The sequence below is a fragment of the Halteromyces radiatus genome, assembly GCF_025201355.1.
Source record: "Halteromyces radiatus strain CBS 162.75 chromosome Unknown BX664scaffold_7, whole genome shotgun sequence".
Lineage (NCBI taxonomy): Eukaryota > Fungi > Mucoromycota > Mucoromycetes > Mucorales > Cunninghamellaceae > Halteromyces > Halteromyces radiatus.
In genome coordinates, this window is record NW_026251693.1 from 946,930 (window position 1) to 964,944 (window position 18,015).

The 18,015-nt window shown below is 32.1% G+C and overlaps 8 protein-coding genes and 1 non-coding gene across 9 annotated transcripts; 4 read left to right on the top strand and 5 right to left on the bottom strand.

The window, feature by feature from the left end:
- Positions 1 to 679: 679 nt before the first annotated feature.
- Positions 680 to 2,778, bottom strand: BX664DRAFT_268083 (SWIRM domain-containing protein; the record flags this gene model as incomplete). Its single annotated transcript, XM_051540974.1, has 5 exons — positions 680 to 865; positions 930 to 1,525; positions 1,610 to 1,979; positions 2,081 to 2,373; positions 2,466 to 2,778. The coding sequence occupies 5 exons, from the start codon at positions 2,776 to 2,778 to the stop codon at positions 680 to 682; spliced, it is 1,758 nt and encodes a 585-aa protein (XP_051397696.1).
- A 1,616-nt stretch (positions 2,779 to 4,394) lies between these two features.
- BX664DRAFT_t105 lies at positions 4,395 to 4,466 on the top strand. The gene has a single exon. It is a non-coding gene; the product is annotated as a tRNA-Glu (tRNA).
- Positions 4,467 to 5,417: 951 nt separating this feature from the next.
- BX664DRAFT_339689 (Zinc/iron permease) lies at positions 5,418 to 7,231 on the bottom strand. The gene is made up of 4 exons (XM_051546680.1): positions 7,094 to 7,231; positions 6,753 to 6,983; positions 6,150 to 6,685; positions 5,418 to 6,063 (listed from the first exon to the last, which is right to left on the bottom strand). The coding sequence occupies exons 2-4, from the start codon at positions 6,823 to 6,825 to the stop codon at positions 5,710 to 5,712; spliced, it is 963 nt and encodes a 320-aa protein (XP_051397697.1). The 5' UTR covers positions 6,826 to 6,983; positions 7,094 to 7,231; the 3' UTR covers positions 5,418 to 5,709.
- A 476-nt stretch (positions 7,232 to 7,707) lies between these two features.
- Positions 7,708 to 8,820, top strand: BX664DRAFT_366670 (ChaC-like protein-domain-containing protein; the record flags this gene model as incomplete). The annotated part of the gene is made up of 5 exons (XM_051548531.1): positions 7,708 to 7,808; positions 7,880 to 7,922; positions 8,192 to 8,284; positions 8,494 to 8,584; positions 8,681 to 8,820. The coding sequence occupies 5 exons, from the start codon at positions 7,708 to 7,710 to the stop codon at positions 8,818 to 8,820; spliced, it is 468 nt and encodes a 155-aa protein (XP_051397698.1).
- Positions 8,821 to 9,148: 328 nt separating this feature from the next.
- On the bottom strand, positions 9,149 to 13,088 carry BX664DRAFT_339691 (VTC domain-containing protein). The gene is made up of 5 exons (XM_051546681.1): positions 12,717 to 13,088; positions 10,903 to 12,655; positions 10,370 to 10,719; positions 10,204 to 10,287; positions 9,149 to 10,133 (listed from the first exon to the last, which is right to left on the bottom strand). Exons 1-5 carry the CDS (start codon positions 13,032 to 13,034, stop codon positions 9,186 to 9,188), a joined length of 3,453 nt encoding a protein of 1,150 aa, XP_051397699.1. The 5' UTR covers positions 13,035 to 13,088; the 3' UTR covers positions 9,149 to 9,185.
- A 272-nt stretch (positions 13,089 to 13,360) lies between these two features.
- On the bottom strand, positions 13,361 to 14,020 carry BX664DRAFT_188269 (uncharacterized protein). Its single transcript, XM_051540053.1, has 2 exons — positions 13,614 to 14,020; positions 13,361 to 13,512 (listed from the first exon to the last, which is right to left on the bottom strand). Exons 1-2 carry the CDS (start codon positions 13,897 to 13,899, stop codon positions 13,481 to 13,483), a joined length of 318 nt encoding a protein of 105 aa, XP_051397700.1. The 5' UTR covers positions 13,900 to 14,020; the 3' UTR covers positions 13,361 to 13,480.
- On the bottom strand, positions 13,693 to 14,581 carry BX664DRAFT_339697 (SH3 domain-containing protein). Its single transcript, XM_051546682.1, has 2 exons — positions 14,165 to 14,581; positions 13,693 to 14,105 (listed from the first exon to the last, which is right to left on the bottom strand). Exons 1-2 carry the CDS (start codon positions 14,526 to 14,528, stop codon positions 14,026 to 14,028), a joined length of 444 nt encoding a protein of 147 aa, XP_051397701.1. The 5' UTR covers positions 14,529 to 14,581; the 3' UTR covers positions 13,693 to 14,025.
- A 391-nt stretch (positions 14,582 to 14,972) lies between these two features.
- Positions 14,973 to 15,894, top strand: BX664DRAFT_339700 (ankyrin repeat-containing domain protein). Its single transcript, XM_051546683.1, has 3 exons — positions 14,973 to 15,187; positions 15,260 to 15,426; positions 15,490 to 15,894. The coding sequence occupies exons 1-3, from the start codon at positions 15,028 to 15,030 to the stop codon at positions 15,670 to 15,672; spliced, it is 510 nt and encodes a 169-aa protein (XP_051397702.1). The 5' UTR covers positions 14,973 to 15,027; the 3' UTR covers positions 15,673 to 15,894.
- Positions 15,895 to 16,035: 141 nt separating this feature from the next.
- BX664DRAFT_380447 (cytoplasm protein) lies at positions 16,036 to 17,858 on the top strand. Its single transcript, XM_051548900.1, has 4 exons — positions 16,036 to 16,315; positions 16,412 to 16,595; positions 16,668 to 16,789; positions 16,859 to 17,858. Exons 2-4 carry the CDS (start codon positions 16,430 to 16,432, stop codon positions 17,690 to 17,692), a joined length of 1,122 nt encoding a protein of 373 aa, XP_051397703.1. The 5' UTR covers positions 16,036 to 16,315; positions 16,412 to 16,429; the 3' UTR covers positions 17,693 to 17,858.
- The last annotated feature ends 157 nt before the right edge of the window (positions 17,859 to 18,015 follow it).

Sequence of the window (18,015 nt, forward strand, 5' to 3'; positions counted from 1 at the left end):
AAAAAGTTAATTCAGTCATCTCCCGTCTAGTAAGGATCATCATTCAATAAAACTATCATCATTAGATTCCTCTCAAAAAAAAAAAAAAAAGTAATCTATCATCACCAAATGCCATTTTATCGCTTACCTTAATCTACAGTGAGTACATTTCTTCGATTTTTCCAAAAATACCCTGCGGATATCATTTTGATAAATCAATGCTGTCAAGTAAGAAGTATACTCTGCATAATCATCTTTCAAACTAAAAATGAAAATGAAAATGAAAAAAAAGAAAGATGTGATCTGGTAATTGATCACAAAGATTATCAAAAAAAAAAAAAAAAAAAAAAAAAGATAGATCATATTAAATGATGACTTTGTATCTGAAATAAACTGTAGTCTATCCAATATTTTCTGATTCTGTTTGATGTATTAATGGAGAAAGAAAAAAAGTCTAGTTGACGAGATCATATGATCTTTTTTTTTATTTTTGAGAAACAGAAACACATTTATTTTGGTAAACATGTAAAAAAAAAAAAAAAATAAAAAAAAAAAATACTATCTATAAGTCGTCAATAGTAAATAGATTAAAATGATAAATGAAAAAATATACAAACAAAAAAAAAGGAGGAAAATAATACAAAAAAAAAGGAGGGTACAAATAGGATGCAAAATAACAAACAGAAAATAAGAAATTGGATCATTTGACAGAGGATGAAGCGTCTAGTGATGTGGTTGTTGGAATGGAAGGGTCACTGTCAGATGATGGTAAAGGATAATGCTGTTTTCGAAGATTCTCCAAGGTCGTTTGTAACACAGCGGATTGACTTGACATTTCTTGAAGATCATTTTCCAACACTTGATCAAAATCCTCGTATTGTTGTATCTAATTTTTACAAATGTGATCAGTATCAAATAAATATAATTATCTTATTTTTTTTTTTGGTTACCTTCAATGCTAATTTATCAACTACAGTCTTCACAGCTAACCTTGTCCAATGTTGAATTTCTTGATCTTCATAACTAGAAAGTTTTCGAGCTTGAATAGCGGCGGCTTCTAATGCTGCTGAAGTTGCTGACAAAAGGACTTTTTTGGAGAAAGGTGTTGATGTTGTATCTGAATCTTCATCCATATCATCATCATCTTCATCTACATCGATATCTACATCCATTGTCTGATTTTCATCTCCATGTTGTTGATCTGTGTTGTTTTGTTGTTTTTCTTGCAATGTTGCGCTTGCTTGTAAAAGTTCCTTCATGGCGGCTTTTGCTGCTGCCGATCCAACGCCAGGATTCACATGTGCAGCCAAGTAAGCAATCATCGTCATCACCGGGTTAGCAGTATTCGCAAACGGGAGTTGATCTTGTTCCTTGCTAGATAATTTTGATGTAAGAAAGTCGTCGGTGATAGGCATTTGTAAAAATTGAGTGATACATTGTTCTTTGGATCTACTACCAACATGCTCGGATACCATAAGCCAATCATCATCGTATTGATCCATTCCTTCCAATAACAATAGTATTTCTTCATCTGTCCAATCTTCATCTACATCCTGTTCGCTGCTAATCATGCTGCTGCCAATGAGATTATTGCCGTTGTTGTTATTATTGCTATTGCTGCCAATATTACTGTCATTGGTTTCGTCCATTCGCACAAAGTCGCTGCTGGCGTATACCGCTGTAAACCTTCCATGGACAAAACAATCAATACATAAATGAAGATCCAATCGTTTGATACATTGATATCGAATGGCACTACAATCCGCGAGACAGTTTTTACATCTATATATCTTTCGACCATCCAAATTGTTTGCTTCTTCCGCCATGACATTCCATGTACTACTGGTTTTGCGAGATTTGACTGAATCATATATAAGTTTGCGTAAATAATGAATGTCCACCTTTTTTACAGGTTCCAAGTGTCGATGTAAGTTGAATTCAGGGTATGCATCTGGTTCACTATCTATGGTTGGATCATAAAGATGAAGGCGAGGATCATTCTATTTTTTTTTTAAAAAAAAAAAAAAAAAAAAAAAAAAAAAAAAAGACAGAGAAAGGAAAACTAAGCATGCAAAATATCAATATATATATATATGCTTACCTGAACGTTGATCACTTTGTATAACTCCAAAAAACTATGTAATCGAACAAGTGACACAGTATCGGCATTTGGGAAGGCTTTCTTACAAGCTGAGATTGTAACAAAATAGGAAGGGTTTGATCGATATTGTTCCACCATATAATTTCGATATTGGATGTATTCTTTTTCATGAGCATCAAAGAATTCAGGAAGTGCCAGCTTCTCCATTTCATTCACTTTGTCCATATCAAACCAAGTAGGAGTATATAAATTTGAATAACACTGAGGTTGAGTATTGCATAACGAATATAAATCTTTGATAAAGAACAGTAATAATAATAAAAAAAAAAGTGTATGTTAGTTGGTATTTTCCTTATAATAATAATAATAAAAAAAAAAAACTTACCATCGCCATCTGTCATTCCTTCTTTGTCCTTTTCCAACTTGCCATTTGGAACCATAGTTGCTGAGGTGTTTGGGAATTGGATATGTTGACTGGTGTATTGAGAAATATTGCTAATGTCACCATTCATATATGGTTCAAATTCATTCTTCCTTTGGCGACTTCCAGGTGTTGGGCGTTCAATATCCACATCTCTAATAAGAACCACAGGTTGAGCAGAAGAGTCCAGTATTGGTAATTCCGTAGATTGTATGAATGTACGCTCGCCATTGTTGTCATGAGTACCTTCGTCGTCATATGTACTTGATGTATCCATAAATACTTCACATGCTTTTCTTTTTGGTGATCGCCTTACTGTGTTTGTTGATGTACTACTAACATTCACTTGTGCTGTACTGGTGTCCGTTGGTGTTGTAGTATCATAGTCATCATTGTCCACTTCGTCTTCCTCTTCTTCCTCTTCTTCGTCGTCTTCTTCTTCGATCTCTTCGTCAATTTCTTCTTCCTCTTCACCTTCAACGTCTTCAACAACAGAGTCGGTATCTACGTCTTCGTAATCTTCTTCATTCATCATTTCGTTAAATTTGACTGTATCTTGTAACCATCGGCAGGTCAAATGCCAAGCGCCAGTATGTACGGGAGGTTCTTCAGGATCGGCAAATTGCTCTGTTTGCGTTAACCAACTGTCATAAGAATCAGGATAATACCACCAATGAACAAGAACTTTATTATCTTGCTTTTCCAAAGTTCGAAACCAATCTTCTTCCATTCCATTATACTCGTGTAAAGCACCATGTAAAATATGAGAAGGACTATCTTGTCGATCCACTACATTAGCTAAAGAAATAATAATAATAATAATAATAATAATAGAATCGTATTAATGATTGTATTTTCACACTCGTTTATGTTTTTCTAAAAAAAAAAAAAAAAAAAAAAAAAAAAAGAAGAGTACTTACCACCAATCTTCCTGACAAGTGTTTTTAATGACTTTTTCGCTGATTCTGTCACAGAGCCACTAAAAGCAATTCTTGGAGGTTGAATAAAACCTTGCTTAATCAAAGCTTCTCTTATAACCTGAATCAATTCCACATTCTTTGCCTTTTTAGCTGGATTGTGCCATTCCCATTTTCTCCAGTTGTGTTTAAGTCGAAAAGTATATGCTGCAAGTAACATGGTGTAAATTGGATGGTGTTCGTTCAAACTAGTATGTTGTTGTTGTTGTTTTTTCTTGGTTATTTTGTTGGTATTATGAAGAGATCGATGATCCATTTTGAATAATTTTGCTGGAATACGTAAAGGAGCATGATTTGCTTTGTTGAAAACGCCAAGATTATCTTGTTGAAATTGTTGAAGTTGACCCAAAAAGATGGAAAGTTCACGAGCTTCAAAACCACCAAGATCACGTCGTTGAGGTTGTAGTTCAGATAAAAGTAAAGCATGTAATGGTTCAAAACATGATACTATTTCATCGGACTCGTAATATTTTTGATCCAAAGATGCTTTCTTAGGATTGCGTCCCGTCATATAAAATATATGTGTATATAAAATAAATTAAAAAAAAAAAAAAGAGGGTATGAAATCGTATATGCAAAAAGTAAAAAAAAAAAAAAAAAAAAAAAAAAAAAAAAAAAAAGAGAAAAATTCCAGCTTTATTATTTTGCCTCCAAAAAGTCACGGCTAATTTCTCCTCCGCTATTGCCATTTTTGAAGAAAAAGAATGTATACGAAATAGATGAAAATGTGAATATCTCAACGAAAAATAAACATAAAAAGCTCAAATCAATTGCAAATCCATCATCAAATGATAATAAATCTGAATAATAAAAAATATTGAGGAAACTGTTATAAAAATAATGAAAAAATGGAAGAAAATAATTAAATCCGAGCCATTTTCGAATTTCATGATGATTTTTTTCGAACAAATATTCTTCCCATGTGGTCTAGTGGCTAGGATCCCACGTTCTCACCGTGGTGGCCGGGGTTCAATTCCCCGCATGGGAGTGGCTTAAACTCTTTTTTACCGATTTTTCCCATGATTTCCAGTAAGAATTGGTGAAATGTTTAGTTTGCATATATATATTGTTAAAGATTTTTTTTGTACTGTTAAGTGATTTTTTTGTTTATAGGTTCAAAATTGAAAAAGTAATTCGGATGATTGAAAGAGAATAAGTTGTTTAGTGAGCACCAGTACTTGATTACGCAAGCACACGTATAAGAAAAGAGATAAAATAAAACAAAAAGTAAAGTAAAGAAAAATAAAGTCTTGTTCCAAATTTGGAAAATAGAAGTAGAGTAAAATTGTTCTGACTTTAAATATAGAACAAAGTGAGCCAATCAAAATGAATAATCCACAATACAGTTAAGTAGGGATGAAAAGATAATTTTTATCAAAATATTTTTTTTTTAAAAAAAAAAAAAAAAAAAAAAGGAAAAAAAATGGGTCAAGGTGTCGACGAACAAAGAGCTCATGAATTAACGAGATTTTGATGACGGAGGGTAAATGGATGAGAGTCAACATTTTTTTCTTTTCTCTCTTTTTTTTTTTATTTTTTTTATTATTATTATTTTATTATTTTTTATTATTATTATTTTATTATTATTATTATTATTATTTTATTATTATTATTTTTTTTTATTATTATTCTTATTATTTTATTATTATTCTTATTATTTTATTATTATTATTTTTTATATATAACAAATGAGTTGAAAAGAGGAAATATTTGACGCTTCTTTAGCGCTATTGATTTTTTTTTTTTTGGATCACATTGATGAACTTATATTTTTGATGTAAATTATAATATTAGCCTTGATGATTGTTTATATAAATCATTAAGATGATGATATAAAAGTAATCAAGTTTGCAAACTATACTTTTTCAAATGATTGAAATGACAAAATAGAGAAAAAATCAGTAATCGAGATTATTTCCCTTTTTTTTTTTTTTTTTTTTTTTTTTGTGATAAACTTATTTATATACATATAGAATGAATGGATGGTATAAGATCATTTGACTTTATTTATAAATTTACAAGATATGAATACATATACAGTATGTGTATAAAGATGAAAGAAGGAAATGATACAAATAAAGTGAAAGAGGTATACAAAGATGCAACTATACTATTTTGATAAAGATGATGAGAATGAATGACGATAGATGATAAAATGATAATAATAATATGTATGAATACAAAAATGTAAATAAAAAAAAATCAATCATTAAAAAAAAAAATGGATGATTTCATGCCCATAATCCAATCAAAGCCATCAGACCAGCACCAACATACATCGATATAAAAGAAACCAATTTACGTTGCCAAGAGGATCTTCTGAAATCGTCATTCTGGTTGATTTCGGTACTCATTAAAGAGACATAAGCATTATACAAGAGAATACCGGCTGATAAAGAATCCAAAATAGCACTGGCCAAAACACTAGAAGGTGAATTGGGATTGAATGAAGAATGAATACCAATACCAATGGAAATGCCGATAGGTGTCATGATAATATATAAAAGTCCCATGATCAAAGGACGCATCCATCCAACATGTACCAATTCATTGACTCGAGTTCCTAAAGCAATACCTTCAAAGAACTTTTTTTTTTTTTTTTTATAAATCCCGAGTAGAAAAGAAAAAAAAAATGAGTATAATTTCCCAATCTATAAAATAATATTATTACCTGATGAAAAACCAAAGCAATCAAAAGTGTTACAAATTGACTAGATTGAGTATTTGCCAACGTGATGCCAATAATAATAGAATGCATAACAATCCCAAGTTCCAATATAATTGTGTTGATATCTTTGAATGCATTTTCGGTTTCCAATAAACCTGCACTGTGCACATGACCAGAATGATGATGATTTTCAAGTTGTTCTTGATTCTTTTCTGAACTAGTACCTGTTGCTGAATCAAGTGAATCCATTCGTTGTATTGTTGTACATTCATTGATATTATTCACCTTGCTGAATTGTTGACGTTCACAATCATTCGAGTTTCTATTTGTTTGTCCTTTTTGTTTATTAATCAATCGATCCACATTGCTGACAGCAGCCAATTCCAATAATTGAAGAGCAAATGAAGATATCATACAAAAAACACCAGCAAAAGAACCATATACTTTCCAACCTTCATCAAGACAAGGACTAGCGAAGTTTGACATTGCTTCAGGAAATAAATGAACGAAAGCTGTGGCTAATAATACACCTGTACCAACTAATGAAACAAAAAAATCATCATCAGTTTCATTCTCAAGACTAATTTGCCTATTGAGTATACTTACAAAATTTGCCAATAGTCAATATCCAATCTTGTACACTACCTTTACCATAAGGTCGAATATGATGTATAATCATAGGTGTGAAAGTGCCTTATAAGATATACAAGTTAGACAACATTTTTTTTTATTTATTTTATTTATTACCAATACCACTGGTGATAAGGACAATAAAAATAGATCCCACTCTTAAATTCATTCTATAGTCGTCAAGAGATTGAGGGGCACATTCGTCAGCTTCGGTTTAGTGAATAATAAAAAAAAAAAAAAAAAAAAAAAAAAAAAGAAAAGAAAAAAGTCAATAGCGTGTTACAAAAAAGGTACGTCAAATACCATTTATAGTTTACCTTGTTGAGCCTGAACAGTGGAGAATAATAACCATATGAAAATAAAGCATGAGAAACGAATACTCATGTTGTATATAGAAAGGAAAAAAAAAAATAGAAAAGAGTGGGAGAGAGAGAGAGAGAAGGAAGAAGAAAAAGAAAAAAAAAGAAAAAGAAAAAAAAAAAATAAGAAAAAACAAAGAATGGAAAATATAAAAGGAAAGAACAAAGTAAGGAAAACTTTTTTTTTTGTCTCGGATATGGAAGAAAATGGCCAATAAAATGTATAAATTTCAAGCTGGTGATACTATCAAAAATTTCGATCGCAAGTCACAGCGTTCTTTTTTGTTTTTTTTTGAATATCGTCATTGAATTTGTATCATTTCAGCATAAAACGGAGAACAATATATATATCTCATATATGAAACACCTGAGTATCATTCTATGATCTTATAACATTTTTTGATTTTCCAAAACAAAAAAAAAAAAAAACTTTACCCCTTGGGGTAGATGGTAGAAAATTAAGTCTATACTTGAGCGGTTATTGAAAATCAAACCTACCCAGTTTTTCTTTCCTTTTTTTTCCCTTCTTCTTCTTCTTATTTATCCTATTATTTATATCCATTATTTAACACATGACGTTTGATACAGAACTTGATACTACAATACCAAAAGATATTTGGGTCTTTGGTTATGGTTCTTTGATTTGGAAACCTCCTATACATTATGAAGCCAAGTAAGTATCTCTCTATTTATCAACTTAGTAGTTCTTAACTTTATTATTATTATTATTATTATTACTAATAGAGTCATAGGATATATTAAGAATTATGTTCGTCGGTTTTGGCAGGTAAGAAAAGCGAAAAAAAAAAAAAAAAAGAATGAGTTTTTTCTTTTTTTTTATACAATCAAATTTATCTTTTTTTCTTTTTTGAATATATCCTTTAGGCAAGTCATGATCATCGAGGTACTCCAGAAAAACCTGGTCGTGTTGTTACATTAATCCCTTATGATGAATGGAAACTAACTGAAGATGTGGTAAATATTGAATTTTATATATTTATTTTATTCATTCTATTAACCATATGATTATTATTATTATTATTATTTTGGTGGTAGCATGGACATGATAATGTTACTTGGGGTGTTGCATTTAAAATCCCATCAACAGATGTAGAAGCAACTCGTGCATATCTTGATCATCGAGAAAAGGTAAGAAAAGAGAATATATTTTTATGAATCAGATCTTATAGAAATCTTATGATGATGATAGAATGGATATACGGTTCATACTGTGGATATTTATAGTGCAGAAAATGATCTTGTACCTGCTGTCAAATCTGTAAGTAATTACAAAAAAAAATAGATGCAGTTATTTCTTATGATGAATCATTTGATTTCTTACTATTTGTTTACATTAGGCTATGGTTTATATTGCAACAACGAATAATGAAGCTTATGTTGGACCAGCACCTATGGAAAAAATTGCCCAACAAATATATGAAACATATGGTAAAAAAAATCAAGAAAAATGAAATGTTATATTCCAAATATTTGTTTGATTGACGTATTATTATGATTTTTTTTTAAAAATTTTAATTTTAATAGGACCTTCTGGATGGAATGCAGAATATTTGTTAAATTTAGCCGTCGCTCTTCGAGAAATATCACCTGAAGCTAAAGATGATCATTTGTTTGAATTGGAACGTCGTGTTAAACACTTGATCAACTCCAATCCTCAATCTTAGTTAGTTAACTTGAAACTTGTTACGAACTGCCTTTCTATAGAATAGATCTACCCCTTTTCTTTTTTAATCACATCTTGTCCACCTGTATAAAAAATAGAATATCATTATTCCCATACATCCTTTTATTTAGATATTCATATACATAACTAGTTCACACTGATCTCAATACAATACAATAAAAAAATACTATTTAATGATATTGATGATTATTATCTTTCAAAAAATATCAACACATTTGTTCCAAACTATATAAATATATAAATACAACATACCGCTCTTTTTTATTTATTTATTTCCATCAGTCAATAAACTACACAATACAAAATAGGGGAATCATAAAAAAAAAAAAAAAGGAACCATCATCATCATAAATCATCCACTAGTAAGTAAAGCACAAATGCGACCATAAAGGATCCAATACCACAGAGCATAGTCAAAGGAATAGGTCTTTTCATTGTTGCTATAGTATGTGTCATCAAGTTGCTTGTTCTTTTTCTATCATTGTTGTCCACTTCACTTTCTGGAAGTACGTTTATTACCAAATGATTGTGTTGATGCTGCTGATGATCATAATCAATTTCTTGTTCATTGTTGAATCCGTTCATTCCAAAATGATCGGGTTGATCAAATAGAGTCGTAAGATGTAACCATATTTTGAAAATCATTCTGAGTATACGTGATGATGAATATGAGGATGAATAAATTCCTTTGTCCTGAGAGGTTGGAGGAAGACGAGTTGGGTAATTATCAGATTGTAATTTTGTTGATGTGACGCCTTGATCTAGGCAGCAATAGTCATCTTTCAAGCTTGTTCTTGATGTTATTTCCAACAAGGGCGTACGTTCACTTGGAGAGTACCTGGGCGATGATAATTGAATAGTGAGTTTTATGTTGGTGCTGCTATCATTTTCGTCATTATGAAAATCCATTGACTGTCGAGATGATGTCGTGGAAGACGTCAAACCATTTTCAATATCTTTTTTATAATGATCAGATGGCGAAGATCGTTGTTGTTGCTCTTTTGTAGATTCAATGGAAGTATTTGTTGTGCTCATAGGCTCTGGTGTGGATGCTCGTATATTGTTTCGATCTGGTATGTTTTTGCCGCTTTTACTAGAAGATGCTGTGAGTGTAGTGTTGCAAAAGCTCCATGGCGCTGTTGTTGCATCGTTAGTACTATCCTGGCTACTGCTCTTATTGCTACGTTGTCGTCGCTGTCGATGATGATGGTGATCTTGATGATAAGTACGTCCCATTCCTGACAAGTATCCTTGATTGTCAGTTCGGCGCAAATCCCATTTCAATTTTTTATGCTAATTAATATATTATAAAAAAAAGTTAGAAATAACCATTCCCTTTTTTTTTTTTTTTTTTGGTATTTACCCAATGTGGATGGACGATCGCTTTGTTTGGTAAAAGGGTACTGATTCCATGAAGATACAAAGAGAAATCTTGAACCGGTTCCAGCTAAAAGTAATGATCAACAAAGTAAACAAATGAGTAAATGCCCCCCTTTCTCTTTGATATTTTATTTCTTCTTTTTACTCACCAGAGGACAAGATAAGAATCTTTTGAACCAATATAAAGAAGCAGTGGTAGGCGAGGATGATTTAACAGTAGTGAAAACATCAAGATCCTGCGAAAGATTGATTTGTATCACAGCAAAAGGAAAGCGAGTGACACTATTGGGTGGTAGAGTAATACAGGGATAATCATCTTGATATGCTGGTGTACCTTTCATCACTTGATTGATATCATATGGTGCCATAGTAATGTCAGTGTCGATAGTAATTGTCATTTGCTTATATTGTTGATCATCACATCCATTTCCTGAAAGAGTAGTTCCATTTTGTTGATCCTTCCATTTGAAACCCATGCGATTGTATGATGATTTCAATACTGTCAATATACGTATATAAATATCATCCGTAATGCGAAACAATCAAGAAAGAAAGAAAAAAAAAAAAGAAAGATGAATAAAAGTAATAAGAAAAAGATGTAACTTTTTTTTTTTTTTTTTTTTTTTTTTTAGATGAATAAAAGTAATAAGAAAAAGATGTAACTTTTTTTTTTTTTTTTTACCTGGTATCAGATTGAGTGCTCGTAAATCTTGTTCCATCTCCATCACCTTTTGTTCAACAAGTTCCTCATCAGTTCCACAATTTTTGTATTTCTTGTAATAATAATAACGATGAGGATATTTTGATGAAGACTTGTCCAAGATATTTAAGAGAGACCATTGATGATTCAACCAAGGTTTGCATCGCTTCGACTTGATCCAGATACGACTATACAACATGGAAGAATAATGTGAAGGAATGATATTACCATAGTGTTGAAGTTGTTCCATACTTGTCGACTCGTCGTCATCATTTATAAAATTGTCAACTTCCATTGTGGTGGCATCCGATGATAGGTTAGTAATGATGGATGTAGCACTGCAAGCTGGAATAAGAGATTGACCTTGATTGTTGATATCATTGCCGATGGTTGTGGATGACGGTCGATCATATCGTCGTTGATATTGTTGATAGTAATATGGCTTTTTACCTAACTTTTTATTTCTGTCAACAGTAGACATAGCCCTGGAGTTTGGCGGTGATGGTAACACCGATGATGATGATTCATTGGACATGTATACTTTCTTCTCCAAGGCGTAAAAGGTGGTGGTGGAAGAGTCGTTATCACTTTTTTTGACTGTAGCGCTTTCATCATTGTTGTTAACACTACCATTGTGGTATTGTCGTAGTCGTAGATGGGCTATCGTTCCTTTGCTGGTAAGTGAAGGGTCATCATTGCACTGTGTAACATGCTGTGTATAGTTTGATAGATCAGGTGTATCCAAATGTATAGTGGTAACGTATTGACCATGACGTCTTTCGTTTTTTGATGCGGAATATTGTTGGTGGAGCGCGTCGTCATGATGAGGAATATGTTCAGGATTGTCAATTTCATACTTTGCTGCTGGATAAAAAGCATTATAATGATTTGTAACCTCCATGAATTTTGCTAGATACATGATGACTTCCAATATATTGTCGGGATGAATCCAAAATTTCAATGTATTACCGGTAGAACAAGTTGAATGATCATCTATGTTGTCATCGGAATTGTTTGAATGAACTGTGGTTTCATCGATCTGAGATTGGTGTGAAGATACACCAGTACAAAATGAATCGCGATCCGAGTAGGAGGAGGAAGTTGGTGACAAATGATCAAGACATGTCGTTGGGCCACTGATAGGAGATGATGGTGGTGGTGGAATAGATAGAGTCATTGCTGCTTGAGGTAAATCAGTTGATGGAAGAGAGTAAGTGGAGATATTGTAAAAGTCACCAGTCATATCAAATTTTGTAAGATAGGTAATTGGAGATGTGATGTCAGATAGTGAAAGCAGATCAGACTGTCCAAAGTAATTCCCAACATCATTCATACAAGTAGTAGCAAGTTGAAGATCCGTACAACCTGAATAAAGACGATGTCGATATAGTTCCCCAAGGTCTAAAGCCCATCGTAAGAATAGATCCAAATCCAAAAATTGGTGCGGTAATAATAGACGGTAAAGTTTTTGTAGAAAAAGATTTGTTTTCATTCGATCATATTGTTGATGATTGTTGTTTTCGATAGCTGTATCAAGATGATAGACAATAGCCAAAAAAGCGCGATAATTTAACTTGATAAAATGCCATAAATCTTGAATATCATATGTCAATTCATCCAATGTATCACGCATATCCATATAGCTGTCCAGTGTTTGGATGGAAGAAGATGAACAATTAATAAATGTCAATCTTCGATCAATTTCACCACCTTTGACAGTACAAAAATCGTGCACCTATGATAATAATATTAATAATAAGTAATGTTTTTCTTTTTTTTTTTTTTCTTTTTTTTACCTTATTCAATTCGAATATAAAAGTTTTAAAAAAAGATATTTGATACTGAGGTTCAAATTGGTAGTACAGGACAAAGTTGCTTGATTTGATCAGGTTTTCATAATCCAAATAAAAGAATCGCCAAATAGAAAAACGTAATCGATATAATTCTTGTTTCAAACTATCAAGTGTAGTATCTTGATTATAAATGGCCAATATATCAGATAAATGGACGAGATGAATCTTATGTTGAGAAATAAGTAAATTGGGAATTTGTTGAAAAAGGGAATCAAATGATTGAGTTTGAATATCAACATCAATAATAATAGGAGCCACCATATGTTTTTATAATAAAAAAATAAAAAAAAATAATAATAAAAAAAGTAGAAAAATAAAAATACAGGAAAAAGATGGAAAACGGAAAGAGAAAGAAAAAAAGAAAGAAAGTTCATTGGCTTTTTCCTTTAACATTGTAACTTTCAAATGCCGTTCATCACTTTGAGAAAAATGTTTCGTGTGCAATCCAAGTCTCATCAAATCTGTCATTATTATTAAAAAGAAAACATTAAAAAGATAATATCGTAAATGACCTTAATAAAATAATCATTGTATTTCATCATAAGTTTCGATAGTAAATGAGACTATATCACTAATAAACTACTTCTATTACTACTAATGCTTAATAACTATGATCACACAAAGGAATGTAAAAAAAATAATAATCAAACATCATAGGGTGTTAAACTCTAAAATTGAACGACGACATCATCTTGTAAACAATCTTTTCAAAAAATGGCATGGGCAGCTTCACTTCCAACTAGATGTAACAATAACAAAAAAAAAAAAGACAAAAAGATGAGACATCAAAATATTTTTGCGCCTTCTAACAAAAACAAACACTTCATTTCTTTCATTTACGTGTTGCACCAAATCCAAGAGTGGCAGCATTGGCGATTTGTCCACCCACTTTAGACATCATCCCCGATGCTTTGCTAGCTGCTGATCCTGATGCTTGTTGCTCAGGCACAGGTTGCGCAACTGGAGGAGGCACCGCATAATTGTTGTTATATTGTTGTTGTTGTGGTGGTGGTGGTGGATATCCATAAGAAGCGCTGGGAGGTGCGTTGGAATAAGATGGTGCTGTTGTAGGTGGTGGTGGATAAGCATAAGTATTACCAGCTGAAGGAGGTGGTGGTGGAGGCATCGAGTTTCTAGCGGGTGTTGAAGGAGGAGTAGGCTTTTCTTGACGTGGAGCTCTAAAAAAAAAAAAAGTTACATGATTTTTTTCTTTCTTTCTTTTTTCCTTTTTTTTTTCTTTTGTTATTGATACTTACGCTCTCTTTTGTACATAAGAGCTAGGGAATAATCCAGTTCGACCATTGAGAGTACCTCTCCACCAATCATTGTTCACTATTATAATAAAATCAATGATTAGATGATCATTAATTAATACCTTTTTTTTCCCTTACCATGTTCATTGACTTGAATAATATCACCACGATGGAAACTTAAATCTTCTGCGTTTTGACCCTGGAAATCATATAAGGCTTCAACAGTTTCCGAAGAAATAGCTGTAGCATAATTGGGTGGAGGAGGAGGTTGAGTTGTTGAACTATTGTAAGTAGAACCAGGTGAAGGCATAGTAGCTTTGCTGGCATAGGGAGAACCACTAGTATAAGAAGGAGTGGTATTGTGCAATTGAGGAGGTAATATACGGAGAATATCGTCATACGCTTGATTGCTTATGTATTGCTGAGATTTCAAAAAAGACAAATCCTTTTGAATTGATTGAAGTACGTGGTTGGCTAGCGCAACGTTATCCCTGGAAGTCATTGTTGTTGTTATTTTCGAGCTTGAAGAGAAGAAGACGTTCAAAAAAAAAAAAAGAAAGAAAGAAAGAAAGAAAGTAAATAAATAAAGGAAGAAAGAAAAAAGAAAGAAAGGAAAAAGAAAGAGTAATAGCCGAAAAGCCGAAGCCCCGAAAATGCCAAGACCAAAAACCTAACACGCATAGACTCCGGAGAGATGAGTGTTTTTCCTTTTTTTTTTTTTTTTTTTTTTTTATCAAATTATTATTTCCCAATAGAATAATATCTTCACAAGTTTAAATTACTTTTTGAGGTAGACATCATTTCTTCGATTGAGTAAGGGACATTCATTCAGTTGTGACCAAAGAAACTCCCCTGAAACTAGGATTTGCTTGAACTGCTGAATTTCAAAAAAAAAGTAAAAATAAAAAAAATGAGACAATTGCTCCCTCCAAGCCTCTTGTTCACTCTCTCTCTCTTTTTTTTTTTCTTTCTCTCTTTTCACTTTCAACTTTTAGAAACTAATGGCTACTAATCAAGAATTGATAGAAGATATTATCTATTGTTCTCGTTATGGTGAACTTGAAGATTTAAAACAATCAAACGCGTCACCTGAATTATATATTACAAAGGATGAAAATGGCAATACTGCTTTACACATGGCATCTGCCAACAACCATATTGGTAAAAGTTAAATATGAAATTGAATATTCATTATTCTTACTATATATATTATATTATTTCTGATTTTTATAGATATTGTGAATTTTATTTTGGAACGATTACAAACACTTGGTACTTCAAACTTATCTGAATTTATCAATGTACAAAACGAACAAGGAAATACACCTCTTCATTGGGCTGCACTTAATGGACATTTAGAAGTAGTACAGGCTTTGGTAAATAACGGAGGAGATTGCAAGGTAAAAAAAAAAAAAAATTAATTGATTTGTCTTTTTAACTAATCTTTTATTATTATTAATTAGATCAAGAACAGATCAGAAAAGACACCTATTTATGAAGCACAACAAAGAAATCACGAAAAAATTGCAGAATTCTTCCTTGATACCATGATTGAAGAAGCAAAGGATGAAAGCGATGAAGATATGGATGAAGATGAACAATATGTTGAAACTGGTGTTCCCAAAGAAGATCCTATGAAAGAATAGATCAACTTTTTTTTTATTTATTTATTATCATCAATTGTTATTATCATCATTTACTATTTTATCATATTATCATATTATCTATATATATATTCACTATAGCATTCATACACATTATTATCATTTCAATAGTCATCTTTTTTTTTTTTTTTGTTTCAAAGCTAACCTTTATATAACAGTTAATAAAAAATCTCCAGTCCCTTCTTTTGACAGTTTTGCCATCTCGGTTTTCTATTGGCCCATATTACTACATTTTTTCAGTCACGTACCCCACCATAAAAAGGTTGTTTCTCCTGTCTCTCAACCCCCGCGCCTTTTACCTTATTCCCCTCATCCTTCTTTCCTTTTTCTTTTCCTTTTTTTTTTTTTTTTTTTTACCTTCATCCACGACAACCGTCCCCTTCTTGTCCTCTTCACATTTTGATCTCGACTGTCGTTTTCTTTCTTTCTTTCTTTCTCTTTCTCTCTTTTTATATATATATATATCTCACTCATCGTTTTACATTCGTGTGTATATTCAAATAACAACAACAACAAAAAAAAAAGTTTTATCTCATCATATCCTATCCAACCTACGTAATTCTTTAACGAAAACAAAAAAAAAAAACCAACACAATCTCATTGATACGAACTTTTTTCTCACAAAGTAAATATATATAAAAAAAAAAAAAGAGAACAGCGATATATAAAATAAACTATCTTGAACTTACTTTATTTTATTTTCCATTTGGTAAAACAATAGGTACCTGTTTACAATATCATGTCTCAATCTCCCATAAACAACTCTACTGACCAACTTGATGATCAGTACTCAAAACAAACTTATCCTCAACCAGATGTGACTACTCATACTGAAGAAGACGATGGTCTTTTGACTTTACGTGCCTTAGTATCTACCAAAGAAGCCGGTGTAATCATTGGCAAAGGTAAAAATTATTATTGATAACAAAAAATAGTATGATATTAACTTAACCTGATCTTTTTTTTTATATGTATAGCTGGGAAGAATGTTGCTGAACTTCGTGAAGCTACTGGTGTCAAAGCTGGTGTCTCCAAAGTGGTGACTGGTGTTCATGATCGTGTCTTGACTATTACTGGTACTCTAGAAGGTGTTGCCAAGGTAAAAAATAAATAAAGAAAAAAAAATCAAATGATGAAATACAATATCAATCTTTTTTTTTTTTAATAGGCTTATTCTTCTATGGCTCAAACTTTATTGGATAATCCCATTACTACTGTCACTCCACCTATTTCTCCTGTTACTCCATCTCGTAATAATGCAAAGGCTGTAACTACTCTTCGTCTCTTGATCTCACATAATTTGATGGGTACTGTGATTGGACGTCAAGGAGCCAAGATCAAACATATTCAAGATACATCAAACGTACGTATGACTGCATCCAAATCTATCTTACCTCAAAGTACGGAACGTGTGGTGGAAGTACGAGGAACAGTTGAAGGACTTCATATGGCATTACTGGAAATTGGACGTTGTTTGATGGAAGATAAGGAACGTGCATATGGCACTATTCTTTATAATCCAACCAAAGCTGGTGTTGCCTCTGCTGTTACTGCCAATGGTGATCATCATCGTCGTGGATCGGTGACTCGTGGTGGAAATGGTTTGGAATTCGATAATGATGGTTATCAAGATGGTTCTGTCAATGGTGGTGACCGTCGTCGATCTTCTCATGCTGCCTTTTTGGATGATCCTAATGTCCGTACTCAACATATCTCTATTCCCAGTGACATGGTTGGCTGCATCATCGGTAAAGGTGGTTCGAAAATCTCGGATATTCGTCGATTATCTGGTTCTCGTATCTCCATTGCAAAAATCCCTCATGATGAAACTGGTGAACGTATGTTTACTATTCAAGGTACTGCCGAAGCTAATGAGCGCGCTCTCTATTTACTCTATGGTCAATTGGAATCTGAAAAGGAACGACGTCTCCAAGGTGTGATCCATGAAGAAGTTTTGGAAGAAGAAGAACAACAACAACAAGAAGAACCTCGACAAGAATAACCTTGAGAATCTTTTATATAGTATAGTTACTTCTTTTTGACTACTATTTTTTTTCATTGTGAATACCTTTTTATATATATTATTATCATTATTCTTTCTTTTTTCTTTTTATTATATTGTTTTATTATCATGAATGATCCTTTCTTTTCCTTTTTTTTTTTTTTTTTTGACGATCAATCACATTTCTCTTCCTAAAAAGTTTTATATGATTTCGATCTTCCTCTTTTTTCACATCATTTTACTCCACGCAAATATATATATATATATATATACTCTGCTCTAGCCCTCCAAAGAAAAAAAAAAAAAACGATCATGTACACATA

Bases quoted from the DNA above. Each gene is read 5' to 3' on its own strand.
- BX664DRAFT_339700 (XM_051546683.1), top strand. From the start codon at position 15,028: ATGGCTACTAATCAAGAATTGATAGAAGATATTATCTATTGTTCTCGT. The intron at 15,188-15,259 runs GTAAAAGTTAAA...TGATTTTTATAG, and splicing joins ATCTGCCAACAACCATATTG to ATATTGTGAATTTTATTTTG. The intron at 15,427-15,489 runs GTAAAAAAAAAA...ATTATTAATTAG, and splicing joins ATAACGGAGGAGATTGCAAG to ATCAAGAACAGATCAGAAAA.
- BX664DRAFT_188269 (XM_051540053.1), bottom strand. From the start codon at position 13,899: ATGCCTCCACCACCACCTCCTTCAGCTGGTAATACTTATGCTTATCCA. The intron at 13,513-13,613 runs GTAAATGAAAGA...TGTTACATCTAG, and splicing joins TCTTGGATTTGGTGCAACAC to TTGGAAGTGAAGCTGCCCAT.
- BX664DRAFT_339691 (XM_051546681.1), bottom strand. From the start codon at position 13,034: ATGGTGGCTCCTATTATTATTGATGTTGATATTCAAACTCAATCATTT. The intron at 12,656-12,716 runs GTAAAAAAAAGA...TTATTATCATAG, and splicing joins TTATATTCGAATTGAATAAG to GTGCACGATTTTTGTACTGT. The intron at 10,134-10,203 runs GTAAATACCAAA...TATATTAATTAG, and splicing joins CGATCGTCCATCCACATTGG to CATAAAAAATTGAAATGGGA.
- BX664DRAFT_339697 (XM_051546682.1), bottom strand. From the start codon at position 14,528: ATGACTTCCAGGGATAACGTTGCGCTAGCCAACCACGTACTTCAATCA. The intron at 14,106-14,164 runs GTAAGGGAAAAA...TTATTATAATAG, and splicing joins TATTCAAGTCAATGAACATG to TGAACAATGATTGGTGGAGA.
- BX664DRAFT_380447 (XM_051548900.1), top strand. From the start codon at position 16,430: ATGTCTCAATCTCCCATAAACAACTCTACTGACCAACTTGATGATCAG. The intron at 16,596-16,667 runs GTAAAAATTATT...TTATATGTATAG, and splicing joins CGGTGTAATCATTGGCAAAG to CTGGGAAGAATGTTGCTGAA. The intron at 16,790-16,858 runs GTAAAAAATAAA...TTTTTTTAATAG, and splicing joins CTCTAGAAGGTGTTGCCAAG to GCTTATTCTTCTATGGCTCA.
- BX664DRAFT_339689 (XM_051546680.1), bottom strand. From the start codon at position 6,825: ATGATTATACATCATATTCGACCTTATGGTAAAGGTAGTGTACAAGAT. The intron at 6,686-6,752 runs GTAAGTATACTC...TTGTTTCATTAG, and splicing joins ATTGACTATTGGCAAATTTT to TTGGTACAGGTGTATTATTA. The intron at 6,064-6,149 runs GTAATAATATTA...AAAAAAAAAAAG, and splicing joins TTGCTTTGGTTTTTCATCAG to TTCTTTGAAGGTATTGCTTT.